This window comes from Dromaius novaehollandiae, chromosome 1 (genome assembly GCF_036370855.1).
Source record: "Dromaius novaehollandiae isolate bDroNov1 chromosome 1, bDroNov1.hap1, whole genome shotgun sequence".
NCBI classification, from domain to species: domain Eukaryota; kingdom Metazoa; phylum Chordata; class Aves; order Casuariiformes; family Dromaiidae; genus Dromaius; species Dromaius novaehollandiae.
In genome coordinates this window covers 90111514-90129115 of record NC_088098.1, presented here as the reverse complement: position 1 = coordinate 90129115, position 17602 = coordinate 90111514, and the positions used below count along the sequence as shown (strand labels likewise).

The 17602-nt window shown below is 43.0% G+C and overlaps 1 protein-coding gene across 2 annotated transcripts in view; it reads right to left on the bottom strand.

Annotated features, from left to right (window-relative positions):
- GSK3B (glycogen synthase kinase 3 beta) overlaps window positions 1-15197 on the bottom strand; it is a 153655-nt gene extending 138458 nt beyond the window's left edge. Inside the window, exon 1 of one of the 2 annotated variants that reach the window (XM_026103426.2) lies at window positions 13831-15197. In XM_026103426.2, coding sequence (XP_025959211.1) covers window positions 13831-13918 — 88 coding nt within the window. In that variant the 5' untranslated portion in view covers window positions 13919-15197. The remainder of the gene's footprint in view (window positions 1-13830) is intronic. The other variant, XM_026103427.2, reaches the window with a different exon arrangement.
- Window positions 15198-17602: the final 2405 nt, after the last annotated feature.

Here is a 17602-nt window from a genome sequence, read left to right as displayed (position 1 = left end):
CAGATCAGTTGCAAAAGATACTCCCACCACACCTAAGGAAACTCTGCAGAACCTCACTTGACTCATCCTTCCAGTTCGACCAGGAATTCTCACTAATCTCAAAGTACTGTTTTATAACAAACAGTTGCAGACCCTTCTTAGACATACAAAAGCCTGAGTTTCTACTGTGACATATAAAATAGTTAACTGGAGAGAAGTGAGCACAACCAATAAAAAGACTATATTTCATTTATAATAATAGATATACTGGGTCAAATCAAAGCCTCACCTAACCCAGTTTCCTGTGTTAAAGACCAGCCATAAGCAAAAACCCAAGAAAGAGTAACAGTATCGCAATTTATAAAAGAGATTTAAGCACATTCAGTAGCCTTATCTAACAGTATATTACACAACGATGATACTCAAAAGTGTTGATATGCAAGCAGGAAGAAACAAGACTACATCCTGTTCCCTAGACCTTCTCTCATTTCACTTCTAATTTTATGCCGCTGTTCTCCTGCACTGCATTTTGTTTACCTTATCCGACATCAGCTTATATGAAAAAGGAGCTCTCAGCTGCATAAAGCCAAAAATTGGAAGTGACACTATACTGGATTACTAGAGAAAAATTAGCAGGATTCCATAAAAGCACACAATATAAAAGTTTTTAGCTGATGGTGTCCTTTTAAACAAGCACTTTCATTCTGCAAAGTTGATTCCATTTACCAGGAAGTCCCATCGCCAATGTCCTTCTAAGAGGTTTTAGTAATGTGGTCTATATATCCTTTCCTTCAAAGGACAGCCACGGGCAGGGTCACTTTGTAAAAACCTGAGCAATACTGCATTTTTTTTTTCTTTTAAGAGCAGTTTTGAATAACTTCTAAAGGATTTCAACTATTTCTTCTAGTAACCAAACAGAATATTTTTCTTAATACTATGCCAAGATGAAGCAAAAGGGATTCATAACTGCCCCAGTCTACCCGACTGTGTTGCACAAAAGAAAAGACACTCTTGAACTTTCAGGAGCAGCACTGAGACTCACAAGTCAGATCATCCAACTTCCAACATGTTATCTTAGCGCAGCTCCATTTTTCACATCATCTGAGGAGTTACACATTACATGGTCTATCACAGGACATGCAAAGGGGTACAGTCCACAAAGGAGAATATCTAATATGTAATTCAGAAGCCTGGCAGGATGCCATTATTATTGCATTAGCTCTTTGTGTTTTCATTTAAAAACAGAGGGAAGGGTACTATGTGGTAGTTATGTATTTAATGTTTAATGATTTTCTTTTTCTACGCAAACACAAAAGCTAGCGATAAATATGGCAGAGCTGATTACATACACTGAATAATTCCATACAGTGGTATTACTGACTGACTCACTGCATGTTTGAGTATGAATGGATTTCATATCACTACAGACAGAAGGAAAAAAATCAAAGACAGTACAATAGATGATGCCCAGACTACTTACTAGAATTCAAGGGATTTCAAACAATGAATCTGCAGTAGTTCAGCTACATATGTTCTCTTCGGTGTCAGACGAAAGCTCATTATTCCTCTTCATGCACAAGCAAACATCCCACCGCTTTATTCAGCAATTTTTGTGACACAATCCCGGACATTATCTGAATTTTTAGAAATATTATTTGTTCTCTGCTATGCTTTGAAGTAATAGGTCTGAAATATACTGCAGTCAAAAAACCATAGTCTTGATACAAAATTGTAATACCCTATGCACAGCAATGCTCTAGAAACACTGGTCCTGAGGGATGACAACTGTTTTTCTTATTGCACAAAAATCCCCATTGCTTCTACAATTTAATGGACTACTGATATATTTTTCATATGCTTCTTACTCACACTTCTCAGAAAAACACTTGGCATACTAGCACACATAGTGGAGATGCCACTTCTATGGGCCTCTTTTTTTGCTCCAGCAGAGTTGCTTATGCCATTTATGCAGAGATTCTAGGCATATCCGCAAAGTGCTGAGAGAAGGCTACTAATTGCTAGAGCCCTACGGATGGATCGATACACCAGCAAAGCCCTATATACCACAACTGTGGAACTTCATTGGAAGCACAGTAAAACACAACTCTGGAAGAGGTAAACTCTCCACAGTATGGAACACACTAGGCTACACAGTAATTCTGAACATCCAAAATAACCAAGTCAAAGCCTACGTACTACCAGCCTTCCCAAATAATTGGACAGGAATACTATGAGCAGCTTTGAAAGTAAATATAAAATAAGGTAATGGTACAAAAGATAAAGTGCAAAACCAACCGACCCAAAATTTAGAACAATAGGTCACAGCTTTGATTCCAAAACTGTGACAGTTATGTACATAAATCATATTAGCAAAATCCTAACTCAAACATAGTACTAACAGTATTGTCTGATCATTATTCCTCGTACTTTTTCCGTATTAGTCATAGCAACCTTAAAATAAGAATGCTGCAACACAACACTCGAATCACCTAATCAAAAAACACTGATGCAGAGAGCCTGTAATTTCCTAAAAAGAGATGTACATCAACTATAGTTGCAGTGTTTGGTTTGGTGTGTGTGAGTGAGGTTGTATCCTGAGAAATCCACAGGTATTGAAACCCAGCCCATAATACATACTGTTACAGGTCTGCTAAATAGCGCTGCTAATACTTCCAAAATTTCAGTGGGTTTCAAGACCCTCCCTCTATCAAAAACTCCTTTAAACTCGTTAAATAAAAATAAAGTTCCACTTTAAAGTCACACAGTGACTCTATGTTCTTACTTAAAACTCATAAAAGGTCCATTCGCAAGTTTTTAAAAGACATTTTATATACATACATACATACACACACACACTTGACAATTTACTGAATTCGGAAACTTCATTTCCTACCTTACCAGTACTTTCTCTAAAACATTGCCTGCTGACAGCCTAAAAATTTGCAGCCAGATGAGAAGTCTCCCACAGTCACAACATTTAAGGGGAAAAAGGGGAAAAGGAGGAAGGAAGGAGAGGAAAAAAAAAAAAAAAAAAAAAAAAAAGAAAAAGACCTTTGGAAGGACAGAAGACAACACATTAGGTTGCAGCCAGCTTTTTTCAGAACTACCTTAGCAGCATCAGAATTAAATGTTGATGCCAGTGGGATAGGTCATTGAAGTCATAAAATGTATCATGTGAAGTCAAACAAGAAGCAGGTTCACTATTACTGACAAAAGTAGTATTGTTCAAGTATTAAAACATTACTCCCGAGTTTAGTTCACTGAAATGTAATTAGTCAACCCAGATTCAGTAAGAAGCTTTAAAACAGTCTTTAAAGAGCAGTTCTAAAGCACAGCCTTCACACATGGCCTCGGTCTAAATTCCAGATCCCAGAAACCTAGATCTTCTCCTCCCCTTCATATTATACATCTGACTCTGCGTGTGCTTGCATGTGTGTGCCTGCATTACTCTGCACACACACATAAATATTTATGTATGTATAAAAAAAAATATGAAGTGGTTGCCAGAAGACCATTTACCATTTCTTGTTCTTATCTGTTGAATCTGATCTAGTCTCCCAGGAAAACCTTCCCTTTTGGGGGAAATGTCAGAATGTCAGAATAAAGAAAAAAGCATATGCAGCTATTCCAAAATAACTGTGAAAGAAATTCACATTTTGTAATTATGTTATCAGATAAGAACAAAAATTATGCTTTCACCATGTATTTTGAAAAGCAGGTGATGACATGCTGCCAGTACAAGTATTTCTGACCTATCATACTTATCATAAGTTACGTACACTGCATAGATGCATCTACACTCCTCCCTTTTAGAGTTAGCCTGGTACGATCTAAATTCAGTTGACCAACAACTGCCCAAAAGCTACCAGTGAAAAAATAATCTAGTGGATTATAAAAAAAATCCACGGCTACTGCATGAAACCAAACTACTGAAACTAAACAAAAAGTGTTATTTGTAGCCTCATGAATATCTGGAATCCATAAATATGAGGCCTACTTCATGCATATGTAAATGAGGTTTCTATATCTATGTCCAAAATCCCAGAAGCCTTTCAAATACCCCAGCTAGAAGAATAATAGCCACAATTCTGTTGCTGACACAGATCCCAGCAACACCCTTTTCAGTTTCCACAGACGCTCAAGGACAGTTACTCCAGCTGAAAAGAAGTTTCACTTCAACTAAAGTTGAAGTCACTCATGGAATATAACAGATATACAGATTTGGTAGTGTTCATTACCCTAAGATGACCTTACATTAACCCAAATCAGATTTCTACAACCTCCTCTAATTGCATGACACTCCAAGAATTTGTTTCTGATCTGTATTGCTCAGACATGTGAGGAGCCCAGCAAATATACAGAACTGTCATCCCCATGTCACTTGCACAATGAGAATCTATACACACCTCCAAATTAATTCATGCCTGCTATACAGATCAAAGAACAGCAATCTCAAAGCTAAGCTCAAAGTAAAAATGCCAGTTCTTTCCCTTTTGGGAGTTGCAATCAAAGCACTCCTCACCTCCTGCTGAAGAATATCACCAGCTGTCCTGAAGTTCAGGTCCAAAATCTCCACCCTGCAGAAACTTGATGCAGGAACTTTTTGTTCAGTTACACATTCACTAGTTCGTCCATTAGAAAATAAGAATGGACAAAGACACTTGCCTAGCTTTCTATGGTGCTTTAAAGCATTTCCCAAGAGCCAGAAATCATGCCTGCAGTCTTTCATAGTTGGCATTAATACACTTGATCCAAAATTAACAACTTTTTTTTTTAACCTTTTTCAAAGTCTCTAAAGCCAAAATGGGTTTTAGGAGGATTTTTCTACTCTGTTCTTTGAGAGAAACACAAAGAAGTATAACATTAACTTGCAACTACTACTTTGCACTACACCATACATATCCATGGCTCCCAAGCTAGCACTTCCAACCCTCATAAGACTGCAAGACTGGAAGTGGAATGGCCTACAAATAAGATCTTCCCGAGGACAACGTGCGTGCAAAAAATTCCAGAAGCCTTACATCTATTCACCTGCAAAAAGTATGCCTTGCCAGAAAGTTTATTTTAATCCTCTCAGCAAGGCACAAAACATTTTCTGCTGCTGATATTCAACTTCCCACAAATGTGGGGAAATTCACTTATAGCTATGGGCTTCATTCACAGCGATACGGATCCATGCCAAATGATTCATATCTATTTGGCCAACAATCAAATATTCTGTTTATTTAGGCTGATGAATTTGTATCCCCTTCCTTCCTCCAGAAAACCCACTCAGAAGACAATCCAATGTGTTCCAGATTTTTTTTCCCCTGATTTCACCCAAGTTAAACCAAATGAAGCATGTGAGAGATGGCATATGAATAACAACATAGATTCTAGATGATCATGTTTGCAGCATGGTATGAATCAGGAAAACCAAAGAGAACGGCCCTATCAACTGCAACTAAAACAGTCTTCCTCTTTCTGCAGTGCAAAAAAATCAAATTCTGCTTTGAAGCAACAGTCAAATTTTAGTTTATCTTTCTACAAAAGATATTCTTGGCCTGTATGGAAATTAAACAATTGCCTGCATTCCTGGAAAAAGATAGTTCTTTGAACTATAGGGCTTGTACCCAACAAGAATCATACTCCTACTAAAAAAGTCGAAACATACCACATTCTACACTTCTGGCTCTAAGAATTCTGTCTCAGTCAGAAAAATCCGGCTGCTGCTTCCCTTCTGGTTACCGTTTCAGAGTCAACAACCAACTTTTCCTTCTAGAATGCTCTGATCCAAAAGCCTGTGCAACTTCTGCAGCTACACGCAAACCCTTGTCTTCATGCACGCACAGCAGCACACTTTTCCCAAGCCCCATACACGTTCTATGTCATTACTCGTCCAGTTGTATCAACCAGCACTATCCCCCTGCCACCTTCTGATCAGCAAGTCAATACTTCACTACCTGATTTCCTTCGCCACATCCTCGCTGCCTCTGTTGGACAAGAAACAGATATGAAGCATCACTCTTCTATTACAACACAGTACTTCTATTGGCAGACACTGTAGACTACTAACAGGTTTCTTCAAAGATGCCCACTTGCCTGAAGAGACAAGCTGAGCAGCTATATAACTATACCACTTCACATTGCCACAATATATCATGTCTGAGAGTTGTTTTCCAGAATCTACCCAAGATCAACAGCAGTTACCTAATCAAAGGAAAAATAGTAGCAGCTACCTCTAAAAATTCACTCCAACCTTACTGTAATACTAGCATAGTAGTTCACTACTTTCAACGTGACTACATTGGTCACTACAGCCTATAAAGGAAAAGACACTCAACCCTACTCAGGCCTATTACAGAGTTAGGAAACTATATTTAGTGAAATTAAGTGAGCAGATCACGATTTTTCTTAGCCGTTAAGTTCTTACTTACTAACAAGCTAGTTAATTTTCCATGATAGACACCAAGGAGATCTAGAACCCCACAATGGTATTCCTGCAGCAAAATTAACTCCATGTTACTGGTGCAGAAGCCTAAGAAAACACCTAGAAATTCATCAAGTGGAAGACACTTGGCAGCTAACCTTGGTTGAATCAATACCAACACACTAGTCAAGCACAGGACCACAGTGCCCACCTAAGAACAAGAATTACTGGTAGTGATACTAAGCTTACAGTCTTTCAGCTGAGGAGGGCCAGTCAGAAAATACTGGGTCCACTGCTACAGAGAAGTGGCAAGGCTCTTAAGAACAGATGCCATCCTTGCAGAATATGTTGTTGCTGTGCAGTTTCTGTTCAAAATTAAAAAAGTGCTTGACATTGACTAGTTATGTTACCACTTTCCTTTCTTCCATTGTAAGAAAGACTAGGGTAAGAACACAAATTGCCTTAAATGCTCAGATCAACTTCCTGTCTGCAAAAGGTAACAACATAGAATGAACTGCTTTGCTTTATTTCCTTTTCTGAACAACAGACAAGTCATCTGTGGTAGGAGCACCTAATGAAAAGATTCTTTGATAGCACTGACAGTACAAAAAAAAATCCCTGCCCACTTCTCTTAAAGGCACATCAATATGACTTCTGGGTATTCACATTTTTGATAATGCTCAGAGGCCAACATAGAAATGCTTTCTGTAACGGCTCTGACACATGGATTTCTGTTGAAATTATCTCATCTTCCCTACTGCACAGTCAGAACATTACAACTACATTCAGGCTCAGTCATACGTGCTCCAACAGTACTACTGTTTACCTGGTGTGCTGTCTCATGGAGACTAAACCTAGCTGATTGACTCCCTCTCTAAAACATAATAAGCTGATACCAGTGGGGGATGAGGGAGGAGTCTAAGGATTTAGAGAAAGCAGTTCTTCCACCAATACTTGTTATTCAAATCTCGTTTGCAAAAGCTTGAAGTAGAGCTTAATTCTAGGCTGCCGTTTAATGAGATACAGCAGCACTGACCAGGAACACCACTCACCTGAGCATGACTGGGATGTAGTAGCCATCTCTAAGAGAGGTGTACCTTGCAACCATGACTCACACCTTTCTCACCTTAAGATTAGACTGCTGCAATGCACTCCATATAGGGCTACACCTAAAATTAACTCGAAAATATAAACATGTATAGACCATCACTTCTCCAAAATTACACCTTCCCCAACAACAAAATGCAGCACTTAAGCCACGATCTCCACTAGATGAGAAGTGCTGAGAGGTTTCTGGTTTTGCATCTGAAGAAATGGGTTTCAACCTGTATAGCACTATACAGCTTTGAGCATTTATGTCCAAGGGAGTATCTTTTCTTGCCACATAGTGAAAGCTGTAATTAGCAAAGGTATTTACTTTCAGCATACATAAAGGAGCATCTACATGTGCAGGTTACCGAAGGAAGATCTTAGTGTCGACGGAGCTATACAAAATTTTGGATTCCATATGGACTTGGGTCTAAGAAAAATGAGGACAGCTGTTTCATGAGACACTTAAACCTGAACTGCTATGAAAAGGAGTTTAATGAAAGTTTAAAAGTTGTATTTATCTTTCAAGGCTGCACTGGATTGACACTCATTAAATTCAAAGAGCAGCCGCGTAACTCCACTAACTACAGAGCTGCTGAAGAAGATAGCCGCTTTAACACTTCCCACACTATCTAGCTATGGCTGACTACAAGTCCTCAGAGTAGAGTTAAAAATTTTAAATGAAACATAAAGGGGAAAGAAGTCCATAAGACTGTTGAAGTGGTAAGTCTGTAGAATTTCTGGGAACTCAAAGATGACATGGCTTCCACTTTAAAATGTGACTGAACAAATCATTCAAAATAGAAAGCGTCCAACAGCTTAAACAAAGAGACCGCAAGTGTTCTCCAGCCACCCTGATGTGGTTTAGCTGTGTATTACCTGATGTGTTCAAATAACTAAGGGGTCTAGCATTTAATTCATTTCTGGAAATGCTAGAGCAGTTCACAGCACAAAGCTCTGACTGCAGACGTTTTGCAGACATAGACACCTTGTATACTTTTAGGGTCTTTATATAATTCATCCATTCAATTCAAAAAAGAACGGGGGAGCAGGGAAGAGCAATAGCCAATAACCCGTAATTTTGTATTATTGTGAAGACCTACTCTGAGTAAACTGGACAACAATACTGGAAAAGCATTTGTGTGCTTATAGACATGCTACATCAAAATCAGAAGTATGGGAACTCCTGGGGCAGTAGATGGAAGCCTTTCATCCAGTGAGGTGGTCTTTAGCAATACATGCCAAAGAACTACTTTTCTTCCCACCCCCCTGCCCAAAAAAAGATCAAAATAGATAAGCCACTGCTGTGTGACACCAACACGGCGCGAATGCTGCAGGCCATCAGAGCCCATATCAAGTTCAGAGATGAAGCAACAGCATGACTTCTAGAACCAGGATGCATGCAGGCAAGGAACATATTCCATAAGTGGCATCGGTTTCTACAGTTGTGTAAATAGATGACCAAAATGTTTTTAAATATTAGTAAGAAACAGAAAAGGTTAATCAAGTGATAATAGGAGAGGGAATCACCTCCAGGAAACACTAGAAGGAAGGAGAGGCAACCTGCAAAACAGCAAGAGAGCAAGGAGGAAAGAGTCAGGAAGAAACGAACACTAGTTTGTCTTCCAGGAAAGAAACAGGAATATGACATGCAGGGGACATAGCAGGAAGAGTTAACCAAATTATCATTTGACAGGTTCCATCGGAAGGCCTCACTTTTTTTATTAGTTATTTTTCTGCTTAACTAACCCTACTGACATGAATAAGAGAAAACAGATTAGCAGTGTTAGAATGAAGTACAGCAGACTGCTTTTAATTCCTTTTCAGATTGCAAGGCATGACTTTGGGGCACTATAGTAGGAGACATTTTCCACCATAGTGTATACTGTCATTAGCTGACCCCTGTTAGGCCGTATTTTTCAAGTTCAGGCATGAGCAAAGTCATTCACTCAGCAGCAGTCAAAAAGCTGGACAGGGCTAGGATCGGCAAAGGCCAGACACAACCTTTGGCAGGGTTTTGGAAGGGAGTGAGCTTCCTTTCTCCAGCAAGGAGAGCAGGATGGGCAGCTTCCAGTTGCGGAAACCAATTAGGCAGAAACTGCTATCAAAGCAATAGAGAGGGCCCTACCCTAACCGAGTTGAGAAATAGAAGGCAGCGTTATCTCAGTCATTTTGCCAGTTTCAGTCCCACTCACTCTCTCTCACTGAAATTTCCCATGGTACTCTCTTCCAAACTACCAAAGCTCTTCCTACAGATCTACCTAGACATCGCATAGTACTGAATTAAACCTAGACACTGTGTCCTACCTGAAAAGCAGTCACATTTAGCATACTGGCTCATTGTGTGGGTACGTAATAGAGCAACACCTCCCGAACTTGATTACTTCATCTGCCATTTTTTAAAGAGCCATTACATTAATGACAGATACATCAAATTCACATGCCAGCAGGAGTACCATACATACAAAGTAAACAGCAATGCAGACTTACCAACCTATTACGCTTCTGGAAGATTACACAGTGTGAAAAAACACCAAATCGAAGGGGGGGGGGGGGGGGGGAAGGCTTCAACCAAAAGCAAGTTTGGCACCAGCATAACATTCTTCCAGAGTCCAGAATGAATTATTACAAGATTGTCCTTCAGATTTTGCAATCAAGATTGTGTGTACAGCACTAGAATTTGCTAAAGCAAATAAAACTGTTTTCCTCAACCTCAAAGTTAACAAATTCTGCATATCTATTACAAATCCATGACACTTGCACATGGAGCAAAAAGCTTTTCATGGCAAGTACTAGCCCTGATATTATTTACTGCAGACCAACAGAATAACAACTTGCTACAGTTACAGTAAGTACTGCTGTCTGCAAGGACTCGGTGCTACTTCAAACACTTTTCCAGAAGCTTAGAGAGAAGGGGAAGAAAAAAAAAAATCTACAATCATTAGATTAAAATTCTCAAACTGCAAACTTGAAGACTTCTATTTTTATAGAGATATTTTTGGTCATGTGTTGCATGACTACCCTTTATTTTTGTCCCATTCGGGAAACAATGTACATCTGGAAGCAATGTAAGAACTAGGTGAAGAACAAAAGACAGCTTTAAGCTCATACAGATTATGTCGGCAAGTGGAAAACTGGAAGCTCTTGATTTAGATATCCATCACCTAATTTTAAAGTTACAATTCCAGCTGATTTCTTCAACTATTCAACATCAAGGTTACAGCTAATTTCTCACAACTGAGATCTTTGTTATACTACGCATTTCCTAGCGGTTTAGGGACAGGCTAAACATAAGGTGTATGCACTTTATTTGTGCAGGGGAGCCAACAAACCCAGCAACAGACCTGCACACAGAACAAGCTACTTGACAATTACTTCAATGTAGAAATCCATATGGAGGGATGAAAAGAATGGTGTAATGACTTCAAAATCAAATATATAAAGAAAAAAAGAAAAATTAGACCTCAGAAGATACTCCTGATGCAGGCATGGCTTGAAAGATGTATGAAAAGACTACAGGGCTCCCATTCTTATAGAGATGGGAAAATCCTTATAAATCCTATTACAGAGCAATGAGAGCAGCATGCATGAAAAGTCGTCTTTCCCAAGAGCCAGAAAAGGAGAAGCTGCTGGGAATCTTCTGTCCTTTCCCTTCAAGGTTCAGGCTTTCTTACCATCTTTGAGAACAAAGTCTAATAAGTTACTCAGGGAAAAGATGGAAAACCTGAATGCTCTTTCTCTCACATATACCCTGAGCCAAAGAACCTATCACTGTTCTTTTCCAATACCTCTCATCCTATGTAACGCATGAATCAGTGAGCCTTCCACTACTTCATCGGTCCCTCCTCACCACCATTTGAATCCTTCCTTCCTAGATAACCATTACTGTACCCAGCTCGGAGCAGCAATAGCTCTGGAAACACCAGAGCAAAACTGACCTGATCATTTAATTCCACTGCTCCTCCAGGCTTACAAATACAAGCAATGAAGCTGACATCAAGCAAGTCAGCTTTCACTCCCTGGCAGCTTGGAGAAGACCTGTACCAAGAGAGGTACTAAAGCTGCCTGCAGGACTCAGAAAACACTGAACCATCAATTTTCATCTGCTTCACAAAGATTCTTTCGCTCCAGCTTTCACTCAAAAGGGCTCAGAATGTCATTAAAGTATCTATCTATATACAAATACCAAAAAGCAAGAGCCAAGAAACTCCCTGTTCACCACACGTGATTTTTTCCAAGCACTCAACCCTGCTAATAGACGACTTGCTACATCATACCATAAGATGCTACCAGAACTCAGGAGAACAAGAAAAATATTACTCTTTTTGGCACCTAGCAGCAGCCCTGCTCTTACAAAAGATTAAAATAAAAAATCTTAACTTTCTAGACTGTCTTACTTGGATAGATTAACTGAAAATATGAATTGTATTTCCCACAGAGCCCTTATATGTGGTTCTCTTGCTTTGTTCTGACATTTTTTTCCAGACAGCAGAAGGACCGGGGCACATGACTAGAGCGATTGTGGGGGTTATCACAAGTGCGTGTGCTTTATGCTACAGCCTTTGTTTCTCCCTCAGTGTTATACACTTGGGATTGAATCGTATTTGCAAACTTGTTAGTCTGCATCAATTAGCACTCTCTTCATAGGCAAGCATCTGTCTAGTCTTTGACCTCAAACAAACGGAAGAGAGTATCAATGACCTTTCAAGAATCAAGCTTTAAAGCTTGAAGAAGACAAATAGAGTTTCTGAGCATGACAGCTCTAGATCTTGCACGGTTTAGACAGAGCCACCTGCAGAAATATTGATCAACAAGACCCGCTTCCTATTCCACACTCACATAAAGTGAATCAATAAATTAAAATGGAGTCATGTACAGTTTTTCCCCATATAAATTAAGTCTTAATCCATGCTTATGCTGGATCTGATCAAACATACACTCTTATGCTGCTAATATGGATTAACTGCACTCCATGTTTTTCTAAGTACTGCAGGCACTCTGATCATGCAGATACAAGGTAGACTACAAGACCCTAAGCCCAATGCTCTCTTGAAGGCTTCAACCGCAGTGGAAGACATGTCGGTGCAGAGAAATGCCAGAATTTCTGATATGTCAAAAAGCTCACAATCACATCCAGCTTTGGCATGAGATGCCCAAAATAATATGATATACATACACATGCACACACACAGTGCTGTCAGGTGTGGCTATACACAAGTATCAAATAAACCAATTGAACAGTAATGCATATCAAGCATTCCAGGTCCTATAACGATGCTACCCTCCATTTCCATAAGAAAAAAAGGAAATACTTTTGAGAACTATGCTATTAACATTAACCTGCGAGAACAATTTAGATGTTAATATAAACATATTCAAATCAGGAGTCAACAAATTCTGTATTATAGACACGTAGCTAATCTTTAGTGAAGCAGAATAGGGCCTTTTTCCATTCACACTGTATATTTGTTAAGATTTAATATACATATATTTCCAATTCACATGAACCAGCCAATCCTCCTCGCTAGAATATGAAGGATGGGCACATATTAAACACTTACTCAATATACAACATGCCTGTGCAGAATAAAGCATAGGCCTCGTTCTTAAGAAAAATTCCTCTGATGAGAAAACTGGAAAAGGTATACTGAGCTTGAAATAACTACTCCATAGACTCACATGTCATATTAATGATTTCCTTATTCCCTCTATTGAGCATTTTACCAGAGCCTGATTCACATTACAGAGACACCTTTTAGTGCAGCCCCTAAGAAAAAAGAAAAAAAGGCTTACAAAAGGTGCTCACACCTGATCTATGGGTGCCTGGAAAAATCTTCTACGGTTTCTCCAGGAGAACCAACAGTTTTAAAAACATATAATGAACATAAATGTCACAACCATACCTATGGGCCCATAATTCATTTCCTCCTTTCACAGGAGGAGAAAGAAAAAATACAGTCTCCATGGCTTCCAATCCATTTTCCAAAGAAATATTCTTTTCAATTAGCCAAACGGGCGGCTCACAGTATTGGTGGAGATAAGAGGCTGCAGAAACGGACAAAACAAGCGGCATTTCTTGCTAAATATTTTTTTTTTGTTGTTAAACAGGCCCCAAACGAAACCATGATGTGGGCCTATTCAAGGTTAATGAGGGGGAGGGAAGGGGAGAGAAAGGGAGCTGCCTCATCCAGGGCCAGAGGCAGCCCTGGACTCTGCCACTGACCAGGCTCCGATGCATTACGTTACTGTATTTGCCGAGCCCTCAAAAATAAAATAAAAAAACCCGCCCCCACACGCCACGAAAGACCCTTTAAAAGCCCAGCATGTGCCCGCAGAGGCGAATCAATACTCACGGCTAACTTTCATGCTGCCAAAGGCTGAGGGCTGCTGCACCGGCTTGCAGCTCTCCGCAAAGGAGGTGGTTCTGGGCCGCCCTGACATGGTCTCTTTCGCTTTCTCTGCCCCTGGTCACCTCTCTGTCTCCTCCCGTCTTCCTTTCGGCCGCTCCTCTCGCCGGCGGCTCCCGCGGGTCCGCCTGCCGCCGCCTCCTCTCGCGCTCAGCCGGAGGAGACGGGTCAGACCTGCCACATTCAACTCCCGGCCCCCCTCCCCCCCCGGGGAAGCCCCCTCCCCGCTCGGTCTCCGGGTGGCGCTTCTGGGGCTCGGCCTCACGCCTCCTTCTATAAAACCATCCTTCCCGGCAGCGCCAGCGGGTCCGAGAGCCGCCTCCACCCAGTCCGCAGTGCCCCCGCCGCCGCCGCGCCTTCTCCCGGCTGCGAAGCGATGGGGGGTTGCTAGGCCTCGCTGCCCCCACCCTGAGCGCCAGTCACATGGGGCGGAGGCTTATGGCCGGGCTCCTCCGATCCTGTCGCTGGGCTTTTCTTTTCTTTTTTTTTCCTCCCTCCTCTTCCCCCTCCCCTCTCCTCTCCTTCCCCCTCGCCTCTTCGGGAGGCAGCAGGGAACGGGACTATTTTCCCCCGGCGGAAGGATCTCGGGGCTCCCGGATCCGCCGACAGGAGGTGATGCGCCCCGCTTGCAAGGGGATCCGGCAGGGGCGGTGGGATCCGCGGCGGGCGGAGTAGGGGTGAAGCGGCCCGGGCGGCCTCGCTCGCTCGCTAAGGCTTCTCAGTGCGGCGCTGAGGCGGCGGCTCCGGCGCGGCTCTTCATTGCGCCCGCAGGGGCAGCTGGCGGCGGCTCAGGCTGGGGAGGCTGCAGTGCGGGCGGCGGCCGGAGGCGGCGGTGCAGGCCATGACGGCGGCGGCGGCTCCCCAGCTCCTCGTCAGCCGGCTTCAGAGCGCTGGCGGCGGCGGCTGTTGCTGCTGCTTCCCCGGGCGTCCAAGGCACATGGGACTCGCCCGCCTGGCTAAAGGCTCCTGCCGCTCCCTCCCGGCGCCGGCCGCCTGCTGCCGGGCCCCCCTCCCCGTTTCTGCCGATCAGTCCCTTTGTCCCCGCTGCTGCCTCCGCTGCGTGCCGGGCTCCTGCTGCTGCGCCCTGTGTGTGCGCCAAAGCCGCGCAGCCGCGTATGCGCGTTGCCGCCCTACGCTGCGGAACGGCCCTAAGCACCTTCTGTGAATACCCAGCCGAAGAGCCCGACGCACTCGCCTGCCCCCAGCCCGAGGTCCTTACGGAAACATCCGAGTCTCCTCGGGACCAATCCTGAGGCCGTTACAGAAATGCCCGTAACGGCTCGTAACCAATCACGAAGTCGTTACGAGCTCAGCCGAATCTCCCCGAAGGAGGGCGCAGACCCAATCGGAAATCGCTGCCGCCGCCCTAGCAGCGCGATCGGGGAGCCAATAGGAAGAAGTCCTCTATTCCGACCATTACCGGGCCCACCCGAAGAATGCCGAAGCGGGAGAGCCAATGGGGGGACGCGCTGTCTCTCTTACACAGCCCTGGGACGGCTTCAAGCCGCAGCCTGAGGCGGAGAACGGATCCGGGCTCCGATTGGCTTCCCAGGCGGAGACCTCTGATTGGCTGGCGGGGATGAGGCGGCCCGAAGACGCAATCCAGCTGCCTGCGCGGGACCAATCCGCAGCCCGGGGCTGTTGGGAGCGTCCGCTCCCATTGGAGCTCGGGAGCACCGGGCGGCACCACCGGGCCACGCAGCGCCGCGCTCCGCCTCGCTCACCTTTATGACCTCACTGGGGGCGCAGGGCGGGGCCGGAGGGAGGGGAGCGCGCGTGCGCAGTGCTGCCGCCGCCGCGCAGGCGCAGGCGCAGGCAGGGGGGTGTCGCGGCCTGGTCTGGCTTGTGCTTGCACCCATTCCCCTTAGCCTGTCTGAATGTTCTAAAGTAATTTTATCTGCATAAAAGTGTCAGGTACTGAGTTGCAGTTAGAGCCTCTGACCTTCCCCAGCATAGAAGCCTGAAGGTTTTTCATTCCTAACTCCGTTAAGCCATAAAATATGAGACTTTAAACTTGCCATTGCCACTACATTAAATATTGCTTGTTACGGGTCTTTGGGACATTTGGTGGAAAAACTCCCTGGCCATGGAAAACAGTGACCTGGCTTTTAAAAAATACAGCTGTGTTGGCCATGCTGGAAGTCATGTTGTGGTTAGGAGCAGAAGGATGTAAGGAGTGATAAATGTGTTTTGCAGAGACTGGACTAAGTGAAGGGGGAAAAAAAAACAAACAGGACCTCCTATAAGGGTCTCAATGTAGCTGTTACTGGCAAAACACTGTTACAGGAAATAGGGCTTAGCCTAGAGCCACGAAAATGGCCCTCATAGCCCAGTCCTGGTGCCACCGTGAACAGGTCTGGCTTGGCCCTGCCCAGAGTCCCAGGCGTTCATCTCGACACTCTTCAGGAAAGGCTCGTGCTTCTTCAGGTCTCTTACGCCTCCACAGGGCAACAGCTGCCAGCCCTGCCAAAGCCGGAACTGGAGCACTGCTCCCTGCTGTGACCCTGGGAAAATTGCTCAGTAGACCTCAGCAAAAATTGAGTACCTCTTGCTTATACCACTGCAAAAAAAAATATATATATATTGCCAGAATAGTTTATACCACCAAGAAAATAACGTAGACTAGCAGAAGCATTTTTTTGCTGCTGTTAAGAGTCTAAATAACAGCAGCTCCTTTTTTTTCAAGGCATCAAAGCATTGCCAGAGTCTTTTACTTCTTTCAGTCCTGTTCTAAACGGCATTGCTGTGTGAGCAAACAAAGATCGGGCCAAAGGCAGCTAACATTTATCCTTTGCAAGAGCTTTGTTCCAAAGCAAAAAACAAACTCACTCTCTCAAAATGGCCCTGTTTAGCTCTTTGCTTGGTTTGCCAGAAACATTTTCACTGTCTGATAAATGATGTCTGATTTTTACCTATTACAAAAGACGTAGGACTGTTTACGGTTTGATTCTTCATGACCTACCTGTGCAGCTCTGTACAGCTAGAAGATTAAAAGTTGAGGGTGGCGTGCCTTATCAAGGACTAAAAGAGACAGTCACGGTCTTCAAATGGTACTGCAGCCAGCCCCGAACCACCCTACCTCACTCATCACTCTAGATCCCTCCGATACACCACTATATCGAGCATTGCTAAGAGACAGTCTCAGTAAGTCACCAACCACAAAAATGATATGTTCTCTCCTATTTTGCTATAGTTCTTCACCCAACCCAAGACTACTGGGAATGGAAGGGGAAGAAAGCAGGGGCCAGTAATTTGGGCTACAGATTGGGTTAGTTCTCTAATATAGAGTGATCTTAACTAAAAAGACAAAGTAAATATGCAACTTGGCAGTGTCCAACTTTCTTCTACCTGAAATGCACCAGTCATGTTTTAAAGCAGGGCTTGAAATCGTTTTAGGGCTTTGAGCACCAACGCCAACCCAAATCACATTTTCTTATATTCTGATGAAGTTCTTTCAAAAGACCACACAAGCAGTGGAACTGACCTAAGAGAGACCCCGAGCATTGTTGTTTGATCAAGTAGACAGTCTGAAAAATGGCAGCAGGGGTAGAGCGAGTGGGATGATGATCTCTTTATGTTAGCGTTCATCATTACCCATAAGACTATTAAATAAAAAAATCACATCAATGCATAATTTAGGCAGATATTATCCCTTTGCAACATGTCTTTTAAAAATCTATGACAAGTCTGCAATCTCTTAAGTGAAACATCAACTTCA